Source organism: Podarcis liolepis, assembly GCF_965112155.1.
Source record: "Podarcis liolepis genome assembly, chromosome: 7".
In the NCBI taxonomy this organism is placed as follows: Eukaryota; Metazoa; Chordata; class Lepidosauria; order Squamata; family Lacertidae; genus Podarcis; species Podarcis liolepis.
This window is the reverse complement of record NC_139561.1, coordinates 62612095-62631012: the sequence shown is the minus strand read 5'-3', so window position 1 is coordinate 62631012 and position 18918 is coordinate 62612095. Positions and strand designations below refer to the sequence as shown.

Below are 18918 nucleotides of genomic sequence, written 5' to 3'. Positions count from 1 at the left end.
ACTATGCACAACTTTTAAAAGTTACAAAAAGGGGAGAAAGGGAAGAAGCCCTCCTACCTCCATTGTTGCATCTTTCCTTTAAAAGTGTTTTAAGATAATGTCATCAAAAGACCTGAAATGGCACAAATTCCCTTTCTTTCCATTTCAGGATTTACCCTAAATCTGGAATGGGGAACCCTGCAGGCCTCCAGATGTTGTTTAGACTCCAACTCCCATCAGCCCCAGTCAGAATGGCCAATGGTCAGAGATGATGGGACTTGTAACCCACCAATATGAGAGGGCCTGCAAATTCCCTAGCTCTGCTGCAAATGATAACCCATAAACTCAGGTCAGCAGTCAAACAGTTAATCTCACTCTGAACATTGGCTAAAAGATATCACTTCTATTTAAAACAAAAACAAAAACACAATGGGATCCTTTCTTCATCAGCCATCTTTATTACAGCAAAATTCAACTTTAAATAGTTTCAATAAACTTTTTATTATTATTATGCCTCTCTCTTTCATTTCAAAAAATAAAAAACAAGTTTCTTAAAAGTACCTGAGTGTTTCATCCATTTCTGCTAAACAAAATTCTGTTTTTTTCAGATGAACTTGCAAGCCTATTTGCCATGAATCTACACTGTTTGTGGTTTGGAATCAAATTATTTTAACTTTGTTCCAAAATGTTCAAACAGAAATGAAAAACCCTAAGGATTTCATACTGCTCCCAAAATGTTCCTATCTCAAAAAAAACCCCTCACCCTAAAAACAGTGCTGGCAGATCTAAAAACTGTTGCCACCTCCATTGGAAGAGAAGTAAGGATTGGTCCTTACAGGTCCAGCAGTAGTAGATGTGAACCTGAGAGTAAAATAAACAGATTGAGCTCAGCCTCCCTCAATAACTACCACTATTTTATTTTATCTATTGTATGCTGCCCCTTCTTCCAATTCATCAACATGTCTGGATCCTGAGATCATCACCTATGGGGATTCTAAAGATACAGATAGGGTTCTGTTTCTTCAGCAATTCTAGGGAATGCAGATATGCCATTGGTATAGATTTTCCCACCCAATCTTGCAGTGATGGCCACTGCCCTCCTTTCCTTCTCCAGCATACTTTCCCAAGGTGGCAATGGAGCCAGGGAGCCACACGGTGCCCTCCAGATGTTGCTTGACACCCCAACTCCCACCAGCATAGCCAACAGTCAGGGTCCATGGATGATGGGAGTTGTAGTCCAACAATATCTGGAGAGTGCCACATTACGCTTTAAAAGTTACCAAAAAGTGTGGAAATGTAAAAAAACAAAAACCCTTTCTGTCCATTTTAAGCCCCCATCACTATTCCCCAAAATGTGTTTAAGAAAGGAAGAAGCCCGTCTGTCATCAAAATCCTCCTTCCAAAATTGGCATGAATTACTTTATGCCATCCTCTTCTCCCCATTTCAGGGTTTTCCCAACATGTATCTTCATAATTCATCCTAAACGCACCCCTGACCCCCAAAGAGGAAGAGGAAGAGGAAGACGAAGAGGAAGATGAGGAAGAAGAAAGTGAATCCTAAAATGGAGAGAAAGGAAACTATCCCTAAACATGCAAATTGATTTCCACCTTTGACTATTCTGCACTTATGCACGGCCACTACAAAGCACAGACTCACCCATAGGAAGGAGAAAATGGATACTGTGGACCATCACCTGCCATTGCTGGGGGATCACGTACGCTGCTGGATGGCTTGGTCGGGTTCCTCTGCTGATAAGAGTAACCTGGCTGAACCAGTGGGATGTAGCTGAGCACAGGTGTGTAAGGTGAGCGGAAGATTTGCTGCGGATTGTAAGGAGTGACCTAAAGAATCAGGAGGGAAAGAGGAATGGAAAGGGATGATGCTTTGGGGAAAGCGGAATTTTTTTAGAGTTCACAGTGGCTTGAGTAGACCCACCAGCATTAATGGGCATGACTGACTTAGGCCATTGATTTCAATGGGTCTACTCTGAGTATAATTTACTTGGCTACAACCCAATGTCTTAAATTGTTATACCTGTTCAAAATGGGGCTGGAATCACCAGGATATCAGCATTATTTATGGAGGGGGGCATATCCGAGGCAACAGCCACTACATAAAGGGGTGGCATGTCTTGGTTCCCCGCCTGAGAGATCTCACCAGAAGCCACTGCCACTTCTCCGACAGTGGCAGAAGCAGCAAGATGGGCCAGGTGTTCATGGGGCTGCTGCCTCTTGGGTTTCTGTCACACAAGGTATATTTATGCAGCCTCTTGATTGTCTCACTTGGCCTTGATCTTCCCACTTTAAAAGCTGAGTTTGAGAAAGCTCCCTTCTCTCCCTCATCATCCTCTGCCTCTCAACTTACCTAGAAAATCCATATGGATTCTAAACTTGCCAAACATCTTGAGCCCCTGCGTTTTGCACTACTCCAGCAAAATATTCTGCAAACTATGTACAACTCAGTCTCTCTTCTTGATAAAAAAATCATCTTCCCAAGGTGGCCATACTTGATCTCCTCCCCTTGTTAATATTGCCTAGGTATAGGTAAAGGGACCCCTGACCATTAGGTCCAGTCGTGACCAACTCTGGGGTTGTGGCAGTCATCTCGCTTTATAGACTGAGGGAGCAGGCATACAGCTTCTGGGTCATGTGGCCAGCATGACTAAGCCGCTTCTGGCGAACCAGAGCAGCGCACAGAAACGCCATTTACCTTCCCGCTGGAGCGGTACCTATTTATCTACTTGCACTTTGACGTGCTTTCGAACTGCTAGGTTGGCAGGAGCAGGGAGCGAGCAACGGGAGCTCACCCTGTCGCAGGGATTTGAATCGCCAACCTTCTGATCGGCAAGTCCTAGGCTATGTGGTTTAACCCACAGCACCACCCTAGGTCTACTTTAGAGAGAATTCACAGCAGGAGGAGCCCAGAATTGGATTCCCAGCCATGTCACTGAGGTGGGCAGAGGAAAATGGAGGAGGAGGAAGAGAAATGGCCTGCTTAAGCCCATATCAATGTAGTATTTTGGAAGGGGGATTAAACCATTAACTCCATGTGACAATTCCAGAGAAAAAATATGGGACTTAGGTCAATCTTTCCGCCCTTGACAGCCAACTAGCTCCAAGGTAGCAGTGAAACTTGGACTAACCAAGGCCAGATGACGTTATGCCAAAGCATAATAACCCCACACTTTCCACGGCATATCCCCATCACTTTCCTTATTGCAAAAAGTCTAACCATTTGGGGAAGCAGTTTTGTTGCACAAGACCTCCCAACCAAGTATAACTGCGCAACCCAATTTTGCTGTTATGTGATTGAATCCCACCCCAATATGGTGACATTCTGGAAGCACCAAAAGGCTGCAAGAGATGGACTTGCTTAAAGCCACTGAAAGCTGAAACCATATTCTTCCTCCCCATGCCCAGCAAATCAACAGCCTCTATACTGACTCATGCTAGAGTACTTATGCCATACCTGTCTAGAATAGCATCCCAACTGAGGATGTAGCGTCTGCTGGTATGGGATCCGTGCTCTTTGCTGATACAAACTCTGTTAAAAATACACAAGGCAGGAAGTGACCGTTGTAGGCCTCAACCTATTATTCTTATGATTATGATTAACCAATTAATTTTGGATCTCACTCCAGTGGTGATCTGTGTTCCGATATCACATGCTGATTTGAGGACCTCACTGTCATATCTTATATGAGTGGGCAATTTTTTGTTTTTTAATTTGCTACTCATACAAATTTGAATAAATCTGCATCTTGCCAGACTCTAAGACAGGTCGTTTTTTAAGAAACTGAGGGAATAATAGAATCACAGAATCGTAGAATTATAGAATTGGGTTATCTAGTCCAACCCTCTGCAATGCAGGAATCACAACTGGTAAAGGTTGGTCTATTCCAATGTCAACTGGAATCCTTGTTCCCTCATCCCTGCCTCATAGTGCAAATCTATACATATTTACTCAAAAGTAAGCTTCACTATGTTTAATGGTCCTTACTCCTAAGTAGGGATCATGGAGAAATTTAATTATGTTTGCATTTAAAGACAAACTAACCTAATTTGAGCTTTTCAAAACCACACAAGAACTGAACATAGCCATCGTTTGACATTTCCACTTTTCCGAATTTTACCATGTTCCCCAGTTAAGTCATGTGCCCCAAAATGCATATAACTGGAGTAAAATGTCCAGTAAAATTAGTAAAAATAGCATACAGAATTTCATTTTATTAGGGGGCATTGTGCTGCAAAAAATGTGTATATCAGGCAAAAATGCATACAGATGTGTATATTAGGAGAGATTCACACTGAAATGCTGACGAATTCTCATGAGGATGCATTTTTTAAAAAATCTTAAACTGATGTGGAAATATGGAAAACTGAGCTTCCGACCGGGAAAAGAAGAAACTAGAGAAACTAAAATTAACAGTTCTAGGTAAGCATGTATAGGATTGCAGAAGGTACTACCTTAATAGTAAGGATGGGCAGATCAGTCTGTTTTTAGTCTGTGTCAATTTTGCACCTATTTATTCATAAATCCATTCTGTCCTGTTTTTGCATTAAGCGGTGATTCCGCCCCCCACCCCCAAATCAACATGACAATTTAAATAGGTCATATTACAAACTTATTTAGCTGCATATTCTATCTTAACATAGACATTTTAAAGTGTATTTTAACCTAAAATATGCATTGTGGGGAAATTTTTGGTATTTCTTTTGAGCTAAAAATATTCAGTGCAATCCTAACCATGTCTACTCAGAAGTAAGGCCTACTCAATTCAGTGGGGCTTACTCCCAGGTTAGTTGGGTTAGGATTGCAGCCTGTATCACAAAATTCAGAGAAGTGATCTGTACATTCCCAATCCACACGAGTCTGGCAGGTGTGAGTCAGGTTAGTTCACAATGGAATGCATAGATATCATATTCAAGAAGCTTCACTACCTGCTAGATGGAAAGGACATCTTTTCTTCCCCATTCCGTACAACAGTAACACACCAAAACCACAATAGCCCCCAAAGGTGAGCAATGTGCCCTTAACTTCCAATTATCCAAGATAAATTTCCCCCTCTGATTAAACCAAAGCTTTAATTAATAAATGGAAGGAATTAAGGATTTTACCTATTATTATGGCTACTGCTGCTATCCTTTCCCCCACCAGCTGTGGCTGTTGCCCATTGGGACTGGTAGCACAGTAGGCAGAGAGGACAATAGCAGATGGAGTCAGAACCAATGATAGGCAAAGTCCACTATTTCTAATTTTGTCCCCATCCTCTTCCCTGCTGAGTTCTCCAAGGGCAACACTGGGTCTAAGTTGGAGGAAGCTGAGAGAGGGCAGTCTGAGGTGGGTTGGGCCGTGCCCCATTAGCCTTAACGGATCAACCTCTGCTGCGTCTTTCTGTGCTATGTATAGAAAATTAAATAAACATGGCAGTGATTTATATTTCTCAAGTCATGTTGACTTTTAATTTGGGAGGGATCATCAGTAGACACATTGGGAAATCATTATGTAGACATGAGATAATAGGAATCATTATTATTGTCATTGCAGTAATTGCTGGGGCTCCCCAGGTTGCTGCAGCTTGGATCCCTGCCCTGTATTTTCTGCAGTGCTAAATTGAGAGGGAGAATAGACATGGCATTCTCCTGTCCATTTTCTCCTTGCCTAGAGGGAACAACAGGAGCTTTAAAGATAGCGGGGGAAGGTCCATGTTGCATTGTGCCATCACACAAGTTACTGTCATGATGTTGTTGTTTAGACATTTAGTTGTGTCCGACTCTTCATGACCCCATGGACCAGAGCATGCCAGGCACTCCTGTCTTCCACTGCCTCCCGCAGTTTGGTCAAACTCATGTTAGTAGCTTCAAGAACACTGTCCAACCATCTCGTCCTCTGTTGTCCCCTTCTCCTTGGACCCTCTATCTTTCCCAACATCAGGGTCTTTTCTGGGGAGTCTTCTCTTCTCATGAGGTGGCCAAAGTATTGGAGCCTCAGCTTCAGGATCTGTCCTTCCAGTGAGCACTCAGGGCTGATTTCCTTCAGAATGGATAGGTTTGATCTTCTTGCAGTCCATGGGACTCTCAAGAGTCTCCTCCAGCACCATGGTATCATGTTATTTATAAGGAATTCTATCTTCCCTTCTATAGACACTCCAATCCAGGGCACATACATTCCCCACTGGATCGGGAATCAAACCTGTACATCTCCTCTTTCTTTCTTTCTTTCTTTCTTTCCTATTTATTTTCCATAATTTAAAAACATCAACCATAAAAACATTTACAGATGTAGAGGTGCTACCATGCTAAACCCTGACCCCTACACTGAACATAAGGATCTCCTGATGAGATGGTATCTGCAGGAGGTCTTCTACCATAGAGCACAGTGGTTGATTGGGTATATAAGGGGTAATTTGGTCATTAGGTGTCCTGGTGCCAAGTTGTATAGGGCCTTGTACACTAGTACTAACACCTTGAACTTAGCCTGGTAGCTAATTTGCAGCTAGTGTAATTCTTTTAGCAACAGCCTGATATGATGGTGATAGTCAGCCCCAGTGAGAAGTTGGGCCGCTACTTTTTGCACTAGCTGCAGCTACAGGGCCAACCGCAGGGGCCGCCTTGTATACAACACATTGCACCATTCTAACCTGGAGGTTACAGTGCCAAATCAACAGTGATCAAGCAGGCTATCCCCATGTAGAAACAGCTGTAGTTGTCTTACCAACCAAAGCTGATAAAAGGCATGGTTCACCACTGAAGTCACATTAGCCTCTGGTGCCAGAGATGGTCAACAAGACAAGGATGGGAATTTTTGGAAGTTGAATCACCACCTCTTTCAAGATGCCCAGAACTACTCCATGGTGCAAGAGTGTGCTAGCCATGCACTGGATCCATTGATTTCTGAAAACTACCACCCAGTGTCAAATACCTCATTTGGGGAAGGTGATCAGGAGGACCATGTTAGGACAATTGCAAACACACCTGGATAAAACAGATAAACTTTACACAATCTGGGTTCTGGCCTGGTTCTGTGGCTGAATCAGCCTTGGTCATGCTGATGGATGAATTTTATCAAAAGGATGTGTGTGTGGTGCTGTTATTATTACTTAATCTCTCAATGGCTTTTGATACCATTGCCCACGGTATCCTCTGAGCTACCTTGATGAGACAGGTATTGAAGGGTATTGAAACCATGATGTTACAGCGGGTGTTGCCCTGGACGTCTCAATGCTGTAAATGTGAGGCCAATATTGCTACAGAGATGAGAGACAGAACCCTCAAAGTGCCTTTCAAATAACACACAATAGGCTTCCAATTGGTCTAAAACTCTATTCACTGGAGATGATGTTTATAGGCCCTGGACAATACAGAAAAGCTCTACGGGATGGCTACTTGAGGATGTGATGAAAGCAGAGAAGTGACCCATCTTCCCTGCCCTCAATACCATGTGATAAACATGATTGTGCTGTTTAACTCATGTTGGGTCAGCTTCCCAGTGCATCTTTTGCTACTTGCACTCAGTCGTCCAGCCTGTTTCATCATCCTTAGTGCTCTGATACGTGAAGGTGCAGAACCGGTTCGACAGTGCTAGAGGAGACACTTGGGTACCCCCTGTCAAGAGCTCAATGCATCTCCCCATTCTACAGTGAAACAAGGGTCTCAACAGGATTGTGTGTTCACTGGAAAAACTCTGAGAGCATTCAGGAATCCTTCCATGTCTAGACCACACCTTCCTCCAATTGTAGCAAAAGACATACCCAATTATTTCTGCTTTTTCACACAAGGTATGTCTCCAAGGTCCTCTGTTATTACTAGTGGCTCCTCTGAATCCGTTCCCCTATCAACATATACCATGAATGGGCATCTTCATGATTTTCAGGTCCTCTCCAGCATCCTGAAAACTTGAACACGTGGATATCACAAACTGCTTCAGTGTTCCCTGTGCCACTGAGACTCCTGCCCTCTCTGACTTACTGCCTCTTATGCTTCACACAGCCTCCCAGAATGCCTATGTGGTGCTACTAAAGATGAGGGAGAAATTTGGTTTGCATTTTAATGCGAACCTACCTAGTTCGCGCTTCCTGCAAAACTGCTGTCCTTCACTTCAGTTTGAACTTCTCTTGAATTTTGTAATACAGTTCACCAACCAAAAAATGGGCACAAAAACACATGTTTTAGCGAGGAGTATGCATAAATATGCATATATTAGTGAAAATTACATTAAAAATAAATTATACTACTGAAATTGCTTGCATTGCAGAGTAGCATGTGTATATGAGAAATGAGCACTAAAATGCCAATGAATATTCATTAAGATTTCTTTCTTTTCTTTTTTACATTGCAAACTGATGTAGAAATATGATGAACTGAACTTAAGATTGGGAAAATGAGAGAAACTGAAACTGGCAGATCCATCCACCCCTAGATGCTACCTCTTGTACTTCACATTGCTCTAAAAATGCCCATAATGTCCCACAATTCCCCACAATGTCTTGGGCACAACTCCCCAAATTCCCATGCCTTGATGCAACTATGTCTGCAACTAAAGCCAAATTCACACCATACATTTACAGCACCATGACACCAGTTTAAACAGTCATGGGTTTCCCCAAACGGGAAGCTGTAATTTGTTAAGGGTGCTAAGAGTTGTTAAGGGTCCCCTATTACCCTCACAGAGCTACAATTCCCAGAGTTCCCTGAGAAGAGGGATTAACTGCTAAGCCACTTGGGAAATGGTAGCTCTGGGAAAAGGGACAGGGGTCTCCTGACAACTTTCTGCACCCTTAATGAGCTACAGCTCCCAGTGTTATTTGGGGGAAGCCTTGGCTGCTTAAGGTGTATGGTGTGGATGTGGCCTAAATCTAAATAAGCTGATAACCAAAACCCTAGAAATTGTGATGGCAAAAAGCACGCAGGGGCTGAGGGCACATAAACTCTGGTCTGAAGGGTTTTGGAATTGCATTATTTCCACTGAATTCACTATAAAACCTCCACCCAGGTGGGAACCTTAATAAAGTTCCTGATTGTGGGAAGGTTTCTAAACATGTCCAACTGAGCGTGCATAGAACCCTCCTTCAGACCCTCCCACTCAGCATCGCGTTGGAGCAGGCACACCTGGCACAGATGGGGACACTGGAGGCAGGGTGGGTGTGCATGCCCTCCACCCTATACCTGCTTGGTCTTCTCATGCTTCCAGAAAGAACACAGAGTTGGGCTCCAAACTAAATATGTGATGAAATCAAATATTATTTCCCTGTTAACCACTGGCTCCCCTTCCCTCCCTGTTGTCTCTTGTGTGTCAAATTTTATACTGTAAATTTCTTGAGGGAGGGACCTATCTTCTTGCACCAGGCAACTGATGGCAGCATCAGCATCTGGGAAGGAGATACCACAAACTAGAATTCATCTGGTCATGAAAATCAGATGAGCATGGATGAGCCAATCCCAGGCCATGGCCTGCCTTATGACTCAAACGTTTGTTGCACAAGCCTTCAGTCTGGATTCTTCATTGAAGGAATCCATAGTTAGGTTTTCTGGGCTTCCAAACTGTCTAGAAACCCTCTTAATTTCAATTTATTGCCACCCTTCCAGATTTGGTCTTGGTCTGAATCTTGACACTTCAGGCTTGGTTGCCTGTCGGTGTTTCTAAATCTGAGTTATGCAACCTCATAGCTCTTTCTTTCCTCCTCACTGCCAGCCTCATTCAGTTTTGGAGCTCTTTCCACACCCCATTCATAAGGGTTCGTGTCATTCATTACCTGATACTGTGGGAAGCTGGAGTGGTTTGGGAAAACAGGAGGTGGAGGGTAGTTAAGGCTAAGCCACATTGGCTGTTTTAATGAGGTGGCCGTTGAGTTCGTCGGGAATCGTGGGGTGAAAACATTCCCACTGTATTTAAGGTTGTTCTTATCAATGGCTGTAGAGGTTGCTGTGGAAAATACAAAACAGAGTTAGGCACCATCAATGGGGGCTGTTTGACAGAACTCTTAACATTTTAATTATATGTATATTTGCCTCATATCTGGCATTGGTCAGGAATTCTAGGAAACCAAAGCAATTAGCACAGTTTTGAAATCAATGCTTCAAATCAGTGCAGGGTTGAAAGGTTGAGTCCGCTATCTTGATCCCAATGGCATTAGGTTGTATCCTGTACAAAACCAGTTGTATCCTGAACAAAAACCTGTTCTTTGATCTCAGGAGCCATCAATGCAAAATTTGATTATGGTAGCTTAAGAAGTGTCCAAATGTATAGTGAGCAAACAACTTTCTAAAATAGATAGTAGACCTCTATGAAACAGAGCATTTTTGCAGCTGAAAGAGAGGGCCACTGTTGTTGTAATAAATAAGAAGAAGAACAACAATAACAGTAGTAGTAGTAGTCAGAACACTGCTCTACCAAGTTCACTACTGTGTTCTCTGACTGCTAGTGGTTCTCCAGGGGGTCTTTCTCAGCCATCCTTGGAGATGCCAGAGATTGAACTCAGGACCTTTTGCATACAAAACTTGTGCTTTGCCAATGAGTTAGTGCAGTTGCTCTGAACCAAAGGAACAATAAAAGGAACAATAAAAGAAGGTAATTGATGAGGATCCTCTATCAACCCTAATCCCTGACCCCAAGGTGTTATACAAGCCTGGCTCTGCCTTTCCTGCCCACAGCCCAGAGCTGACAACCCCCCTCACTAGAAGTGACCCACCTGTAAAACTGATGAGTGAGCAAGGATGGGCACCTATTTCATATAGGCTTTGACTGCAAAATAAACGGGAACTCCTGGGATGCCAAAGGATAACAGGAGGAGCAGGTAGCAGGAGTTATTTCAACTGACTCATCTGTTTTAACCAGAATGCTACATAATAACATAAGAAGGGTCCCACTGAATCAGAACTATGGCTCATCTAGTCTAGCATCTTGTTTCCTACAGTGACCAATCAGATGCTTTTGGAAGCCCACTGGCAGGACAACTAATATTCAGTAGCATTCTGCCTTGGAACATGCAGGCTCTATATAGCCAGCATGAGCTGTAACCATTTATAGACTGATCTTTCTCCATACACTTGTCTAATACCCTTTTAAAGCCATCACCACATCTTTTGGCAGAGAATTCCATAGACAAATATATGTGAGCTTGTCTTTCCTGAATCTCCTATCAATCAGTTTCATAAAACAATGATGATAGGGAAAGCATTTTTCTCTGCACATGTTCACAACACACCTTGGGTTCCTTTCCCTTCATCATTCTCGAATAATCATCACTAGTTAGCCCACAACCCTTACCATTATTTTGACAGAGCCCATCAGCAACTAGTTCAGGGTCAGTTTTTGAGCAGATCTTGGCAAATACTGGGAGCTGTTTCTTTTGCACAGATCCTTGACTTTCCATGACTGCCATTATTGGGGATGGCCTTGTTACATTGTCTTTGTGGGCTGCAGATCCAAAGACATTGTTCTGCAGTAGTAGGTCCTTGATAAACTTGGTTTCTTCTGTCACCGTTTTGGTGTCCAGAGTCTTGGTGGCCTCAACACGTTTGAGTGGGAACTGTGCCAAAAGCTTGGCAATCTGAGTGTTGGAACCCATCACATTACTGTTTCCACTTTCTGTACTTTTGGCATTCTTGTAGATTAATTTTGCAGGGAGCAAGATCCCTGTGACAGTGGACTTAGTGGACAGCTGGACATCACATATGGACCTCAGTTTCACTTCCCTTTTGTTTCCAGTGAGTGCTCTGTAGACATTTTCCATTGCATCCCTCTCATCTAACATCTGGTCTCCATCAGAGGGCATTGTGAGGTGGTTGTTTGCTGGGGCTTGACACGAAGCAGCTGGGGTGGCCTTCTCCTCTTCAGATCTTTGCATCTCTAGTTCAGTTGCATTCTCTTGTGTAAGGCTCAAATACTCTTGCTCAACCAGCATGGATATTTCATCTTTACAAATGCTGTTTTCCAAAGATCTATGTGAAACAGAGAAAGAACCATTTATGTAGGATTGCACAAATTGGATAAGAGGAAGGGCTGTTGCCTAGTGATAGAGCACATGCATTTCATGAAAATCCTTGACTTCAGTATGTGGGTTTAGGAAAGACCCCTCCCTGAAACCTTGAAAGCTATGGGCTTTTGTCAGCTTTTGTCAGCATGGACAATACTGAGCTAGGTAGACCAGCTCCCTTTGATCATAGAAAAGGCAACTACCAGTGTAGTTAAATAGAAAACAAATCCTTCCTTCAACCAAGTTTGATTGGGGGGTAGTATAAAAATGTTAAAAGAAAACAAACGAAAATATTCTACATATTATATTTATACATCACCATTCAGCAATATAGGATCCTAAAGAGGCTTGTCCAGAAATGCAAGACTATTCACAATCACATCAATTAAAATACTAAAGTAAGGGCCCCTTCAGACACCCTTTTACTGAGCATTCACGATAATTTCTGCTCATTGTGGTATTGAGACAGTTATTTGCAAAGGGGGGGGAGAGTGTGTGTGAAAAACTAATACTCAATGGAAATAGGCTGATTTGTTGGTCACCTATTCCCACCTGCATTTTTCCTGAAGAACTGTTTGGGTCCTGCAATTATTCCTTGATAATACTTGAAAAGCCTCCATGGGCTTTATGACTACTTGCAATGAATGTTTACCAAACCCAGATGGCAGACCTCCTCTCCTGCTCATCATTCCACCCCTTTGCAACTAACCTTAGTAAACGGACACAAAGTCACTGTTGGTAGGAGAAAGCCTTTGACTATGATCCAGACAGGCCTGTTACCCTGGCTGCCCAATGGATCTAAAAGTTGAAGCATCATTTTCTGTTGGGATCAGCGGATTTGTAGGAAATATTGCTACCCCCTCAACTCACACTACTATTAGGGATTAAAGAAGACATTGTTTCCCATTCTGTCCTGTTTTTGTTGCATGCAGCCCTGTCTCCATGCTGCTGCAGTTTGCCTTCTGCCCAAAATTACATCCATCATCTTACTTTCTGCTATGGTGAAATTACAAAAATCACATAATTAAGTACACAAATACCATAAGTCTCATTTCATTAAATTGTTCCATTGCATTCATTTCAATGCAAAGGAAACACAAGGCAAAGTGTGGGAGGATGTAATCAATTACATATCCTTTGCAAACTGAAAGCAACAACAGTGAATACCAATCATATATGCTGGACTGATTCCCATTCCAGACAAGGGATGAATAAGCAAACATTGACAATTTCTTCTCTTGTTGCTGCTTTTGTCAGAATTCTCTGACATCCCTAGTTACTCCAGAGCTCTGATATTATTTGGAAATATAACAAACAGGGGTGAAAAGAATGATGTGGCAAGTGAAGTGAAGGTGCACTGTGGAAAAGAGACAAAAGAATAACTAAAGCAAGGGAGTGCATTTCCATGCTACAAAAGAGGGCCACAAAGATTAAGCCTTTGCTTTTATGCTGTCTGAGAAACCGAGGAAGAAGCCACAGTAAGAGTTTGTACAACTGCACCATCTGGCAACACAAACAAGAACTTTGTTTGGATTGCCAATCCAGCTTGATCACTCATTACCGATTGCCATTAACAGCATAAATGTAGTTTGTTTGTTTTTTACTTACTTTGTTACAGGCTCTGAGGATGGAACAGCTGGTGTTATAAACATGCACTATGTATGTACTTATCTATACATATAAATATTGTGTCAAATTTCTTTGTAAACTGCATATTACTTAATTATCCTCTAATTATGGCATCACTGTGTAATTAGAGCAGCCTTTATTATTTTATAAATTGAACCAATCTTCCATTCCCTTTCCTTTAGAGCATCTCTGAAATGTTGCTGGGTCGTTGTTTTTTAATTCAGTAATCTTTTCTCGGTATATATCTCCTGCAATTGATGCAAAAGACTGAAATACACCCCTGATCATTAACCAGAGAAATTAACCCACCAGACTCCTCGGTGGTCTGATGTGACTGTCAAAACGACTAGTTGTCTCCATTCCTCCTTTGCCTCTTGGGTTGTGATGATAGTGGGGTAAATGTCAGTACACAGGAAACTGGAATTGGCCAAGGGACACCAATTGTTGAATCGCTGCTCAAATTGCAGGGGCATGGTGAGGATGTCTGAGAACACTGGGGAAAATGGAAACAAAGGTGGAAATTGCTGGTGTTTGTTCATTTGTTCCATGTCTGGAACGGGAATCAATCCAGTCAATATGAGCGATATTTGGTGTACTTGTTACTTTCAGTCTGCAAACAACAAATAATTGATCGTGTTCCTCCTTCCCCATTCACATGGTTTCCTTGGTATTGAAATGAATGGGGTGGTATAACATAACGACAATGTATTTTATGTAGTTTATTACTCAAGTTACATAATTTTGCCATAAAAATAGACAGTGAGACATATAATGCAGCTTGTAAGAACATAAGAACAGCCTGCTGGATCAGGCCAGTGGCTTATCTAGTCCAGCTTCCTGCTCTTGCAATGGCCAACCAAATGCCTGTGGGAAAACAGCAAGCAAAACATGAGCACAAGAGCATTTGCCCCCTCACAGTTTCCAGCAGCTGACACTTGGAAGCATTGTTGCTTCCATTGCTGGTAGTAGCCATTGATAGCCCTCTCCTCCATGAATTTGTCTAAACCCCTTTTAAGGCAATCCAAGTTGGTGGCTAAACCCAGATACACTATGTCAACAGCTTGTAACTCTATCAAAATAAATGAATGAATGAATGAATGAATGAATGAATGAATGAGATTTGTCTAGCATGGCTTGTTTTTGAGAAGCCATGCTGGGTCTTAGTGATCCTAGCATCCGTCTCTAAGTGCTCACAGATTGACTGCTTAATTATCTGTTCTCAGACTTTTCCTGGTATTGACATTAAGCTGACCAGTTGGTGGTTGCTTCGGTCTTCTGCCTCCCCTTTTGGAAAATGGGGACAACATCTGCCTGACTTGTCTATTCAAGTCAACACCTGACTAAAATCCTTATACAGCTAATAGATAGTAACAAAATTGATGAAAGCCAGTACTCAAAATGGATAAAATTGCAAAAAAATAGTATATCAATTTCACTTCTCTAGTAACATCAAAGTCTGATCAAAATCCAATAAACAACAACAAATATATATATATACCTCGGGTTAAGAACTTTGCTTCAGGATGAGAACAGAAATTGTGCGGTGGTAGCAGGGCAGCAGCAGTGGGAGGCCCCATTAGCTAAAGTGGTACCTCAGGTTAAGAACAGTTTCAGGTTAAGAACAGACCTCCAGAATGAATTAAGTTCTTAACCCGAGGTACCACTGTATATGCGGCTTTCATTATTTGACGTTTCAAAATATTTTTTGTTTAAAATTATTTGATATTAACACTATCACTCTGGATATTATTATTTTTATTTGAAATTGAAAAGTGAGCTCCAAGTAGCCTAGATAAATCAACTCAATTTGGGACTGCCATTCTCTGCTACCAGCGGCGTAGCGTGAGTTGTCAGCACCCGGGGCAACGCAAGTAATTTGCGCCCCCTAACCCGGGGCAAGGCAAGTAATTTGCGCCCCCCCAACCCCTAACCTGCGAGTTGCCGCGCAAACAACGCTGCTTGCCCGGAGGAGGATGGAGGCAGAAGCAGCCGCCGCCTGTGGCTGGGCCGAGGGGATGGCGGCGGCGGCAGGGTGCAGAGGCTGCCCGTGCCCGGCCAGGCGTCGGTGGCGGCGTCGGCGCTGCTGCAGCGGCTGCTCCTCCTGCGAGCAGTGAGCGGAGCGCAGCCACAGCGACGGCGGGGGGCGCGCGCTCTAGGGCGCAAGGCTGGCGGTAGCGGCGGGGAGCCCGGCGGAGGAAGGAACTTGTCCCTTCCCTCTGAACTCGCGCCCCCCCCAGATGTTGCGCCCGGTGCGGTCGGCAGCCCTGGCACCCCCCACGCTACGCCACTGTCTGCTACTAGCACCTATATCTCTCAATGCCTCATTTTGTCCTGAACACCTCCAGAAGGAGACACAACCGAGAAGACTAGCCTGGTTCTCCCTCCTCATGTGACTTCTGCAAGGCAGTGGGGCTTGTCTTGAAACTGCAGAAACTTGAGAAATTTCATATCACCTTTCGGGGACTGTTTCTGATGAGGGAGAAAAAATTAGGCATGACACAAGCCAAACTGTGTGTGTGGTGTGTGTGAATTCTGGTCAGCTTCTACTGAGGCATGTGATTAAATCTCACTGAATAAAGTGAAGAGAATTTTGATCTTGTCATTTTAAATTCTCTTGACCATGGAAGCAGAAGCCTCCATGACAAACACCTTTGATTCATTAGAGTCTTCCTAAAGGGCACAGTTTTGTTGTTGTTCTTTGCATCCTGCCGCTGCCCTGTTTAGATCTCTGCCTACACTTGCCTGCCAAGGATGGAAGGTGTCTGTTCAATTTGTCATCTGCTGCAACATTTTGGGCCAAGATTATACCTTCTGCCCTTTTGCTTGATCCACGGCCTTTAATTATTTTAACATATTGACTTATGCAAATAGGATGCTCCAAGTCCAATTTGAAAGGGCTCTGGAATCTTTTGAACAAACAACAAAGATTTGCCTTCCTGGTCTGGGGTATTTTCTTTTGCTTAGTGTTATTTTGTAACCACAAAGGGATGAGAATTAGGAGAATTCTATCACAGTGTCAACATTATTTTTCATTACATTAAGGCTGAGAGATGCCATAATTTAACATCATGAATCCCTTCTGGCCCCAACTTGTTATCCCTTCCTCACTGAGACTGAAGTACAACATTTCCCCAAACTTTTGATATTGAGAACACAGTTTAAAACTAGAGGCACACACTCCAAAAAAGATGTATGTACCTCTGCACTCATCTTCCTTGTAACTGAATGGCAGCCTAGTTAATCTTCCTACTTTGGCAGTTCCTAGAGAATGAAAATATAAATATAAATTCCTCCTTCTCCCTTTCTCTTTTCTACCTTCCCCCTTGACATCTCCTCACCAATGGAGGTTTTTGTAAAACACCCCCTTGCCAAATCTGGCATTTCAGAAAAGTAGATCTTTTTAGCCACCACCTTTGAAACTCATTTTTGTTTTTAACTTCTGAATGCTTCCTTTCATCTTTCCCGTAGAAGTATTTCAATTTAAAAAATATAAATGTACAAGCAACTATGGGCACTATGGACTTCTGGTTGTTTCCAGTATCACAGATGTAGGCATATATCACAAGGAGACAATTTTTACAGTGGGGAAAAAGACATTCTATTTATTCTGCACCTTCTCTTTTAATATGGTATTGAAGCCCTCTCATAGTGTGGTCAGATTTCACCCTAAAAAATATTTGAGTCTAAATGTGCAGCCAATCTGAATTCCATGCCCCTACTTTTGAAATCCTCTTGGGGTTTGACTGTTTTAGATCTCTGGAGGAGAGTTCTAAAATTGAGGATTAGCAGCTAAGAATACCTTTCGATATGCATAGGAACATAGGAAGTAGTTTTATGCTGAGTAGGACCACTGCTCCTTTTAGTTCACTGTTGTCTATGCTGACTTGCAGTGGCTCTCCAGGGTTTCCCAGCCAGGGAGTCTCTCCCAGAACGACCTGGAGATGCCAGGGATTGAATCTGGGATGCTCTGCATTCAAGGCAGATGCTCTACCACAGATCTATGGCCCTTCTTACATGCCGTTGCCACATGGCAGTGGTGACCAACTGTCAAATCTCAGCAGCCCCAGCTAACATGGCCTCCAAGGAAGATGGCAGTTGTATTCCAACAACTTCTGGAGACCCAACGTTAACCACCCCTGTTGTATGGTCTTGGCAGATGTCCAAAAATATGAGAATGTGTGGTATCCTTCCTACAGCCATAATTTTGGGCCAAGAAGTGTTACTGGTCCAGGGTGCCTGTGGTTATGGCAAGGCACTCAACAGATGCTCAATATTTACTTTCCACTCTGTTATTAATTCATGGTTCTCTGGCATTCAAAGAGGTCCAGGCTCAAAGTTAGACTGAGAACAATTTGAAGAGTATTTGACCACAAAAATTGCAGTTGGGTGCATGGAAGGAGATTGTCCTTGGGGCATGTGAAGCCCATAGGGACTGATTAGGGCATTATACAATTAAATAAATGAATTACATAAACACTTTCCCATTATTTCAGATTAACCGCTATGAAATATATTCTCCAAGACTCTAGTTTCAGCTAGCTAGGTAGAGCTTCTATCGATTTGTGAGTTAGGAAAGATTCCTCCTCTCCTTTTTTTGTGTTGAGGTGTTTTGTTTTTTAAAACACTCACTCTTTTTGGGAGCTGCTGGTGTTATTACTGCTATCTTCTCTGAGAGCCTCTGAAGATGTGACAGGATGACAGCTAAGTTGGAGAAGCGGTGATGAGGATCTTGGTTGGAGTTCCTCAGGGAGGCCTTGGACCCTTTTCCAGATCTCATGGCAGGCTTTGTCCAAGCTGTCCTGAGGAGTGTTGTGATGGATCCAGATGTGTCTTGGAAAAGGGCCTAGGGGGAAAGGACCTTTAGGGTTGACTGTTGAACACTGAAGGCTGCTCCTACCAGTCAGCATCCTGCCTTGTACAGTAAGGAACAGGGGAATTGAAAATTAAAAACAGGAGAGCTGCCTACACACCTTTGTGTTGTGTGTTTTATTTTTATTTTTTATTTTTTAAAAAGGTGGCATAGAATGAACTAGATGGCAACAAACTGTGGTAGCCAAGTAACCGTAGAACCCTTGTGGCATAGCAACTGTTATGAAGGAAAACAACCGGATGGAGCTATACTGTGTCCCAAAGACCCAGCAGCAGCTGAAGCAAGATGGCACATAAATGAATTCAAAGGAGCTCAGTGTCTCAAAGTGGTATGTCTGGAACATATAATCTGGGATGCTGCTGTCAGTCTTGCTGGCTGGGGCTGATACAATCAGCTCCACGTGTAGTCCAACAATATATGGAGTGCACCACATTGGGAAACAGGGTTCTAAGCCCAAACACATAG

At 42.9% G+C, this 18918-nt stretch overlaps 1 protein-coding gene across 2 annotated transcripts; it reads right to left on the bottom strand.

Annotated features, from left to right (window-relative positions):
• Nucleotides 1-414: 414 nt before the first annotated feature.
• LOC310710638 (uncharacterized protein C1orf94) lies at nt 415-18609 on the bottom strand. 2 transcript variants are annotated; one of them, XM_083511621.1, is made up of 6 exons: nt 18213-18609; nt 11246-11919; nt 9732-9901; nt 3449-3523; nt 1637-1821; nt 415-840 (listed from the first exon to the last, which is right to left on the bottom strand). In XM_083511621.1, exons 1-6 carry the CDS (start codon nt 18488-18490, stop codon nt 765-767), a joined length of 1458 nt encoding a protein of 485 aa, XP_083367747.1. In that variant the 5' UTR covers nt 18491-18609; the 3' UTR covers nt 415-764. The 2 variants fall into 2 exon arrangements, with proteins under 2 accessions (XP_083367747.1, XP_083367748.1); XM_083511622.1 differs by having other exon boundaries at nt 1674-1821.
• Nucleotides 18610-18918: the final 309 nt, after the last annotated feature.

Coding starts and splice junctions, on each gene's coding strand:
- LOC310710638 (XM_083511621.1), bottom strand. CDS start 18,490: ATGCTGACTGGTAGGAGCAGCCTTCAGTGTTCAACAGTCAACCCTAAA. Junction 3,524..9,731: donor CCAGCTTCCCACAGTATCAG/GTAATGAATGAC, acceptor TATTTTTAACAG/AGTTTGTATCAGCAAAGAGC. Junction 841..1,636: donor CCATTTTCTCCTTCCTATGG/GTGAGTCTGTGC, acceptor TTTTACTCTCAG/GTTCACATCTACTACTGCTG.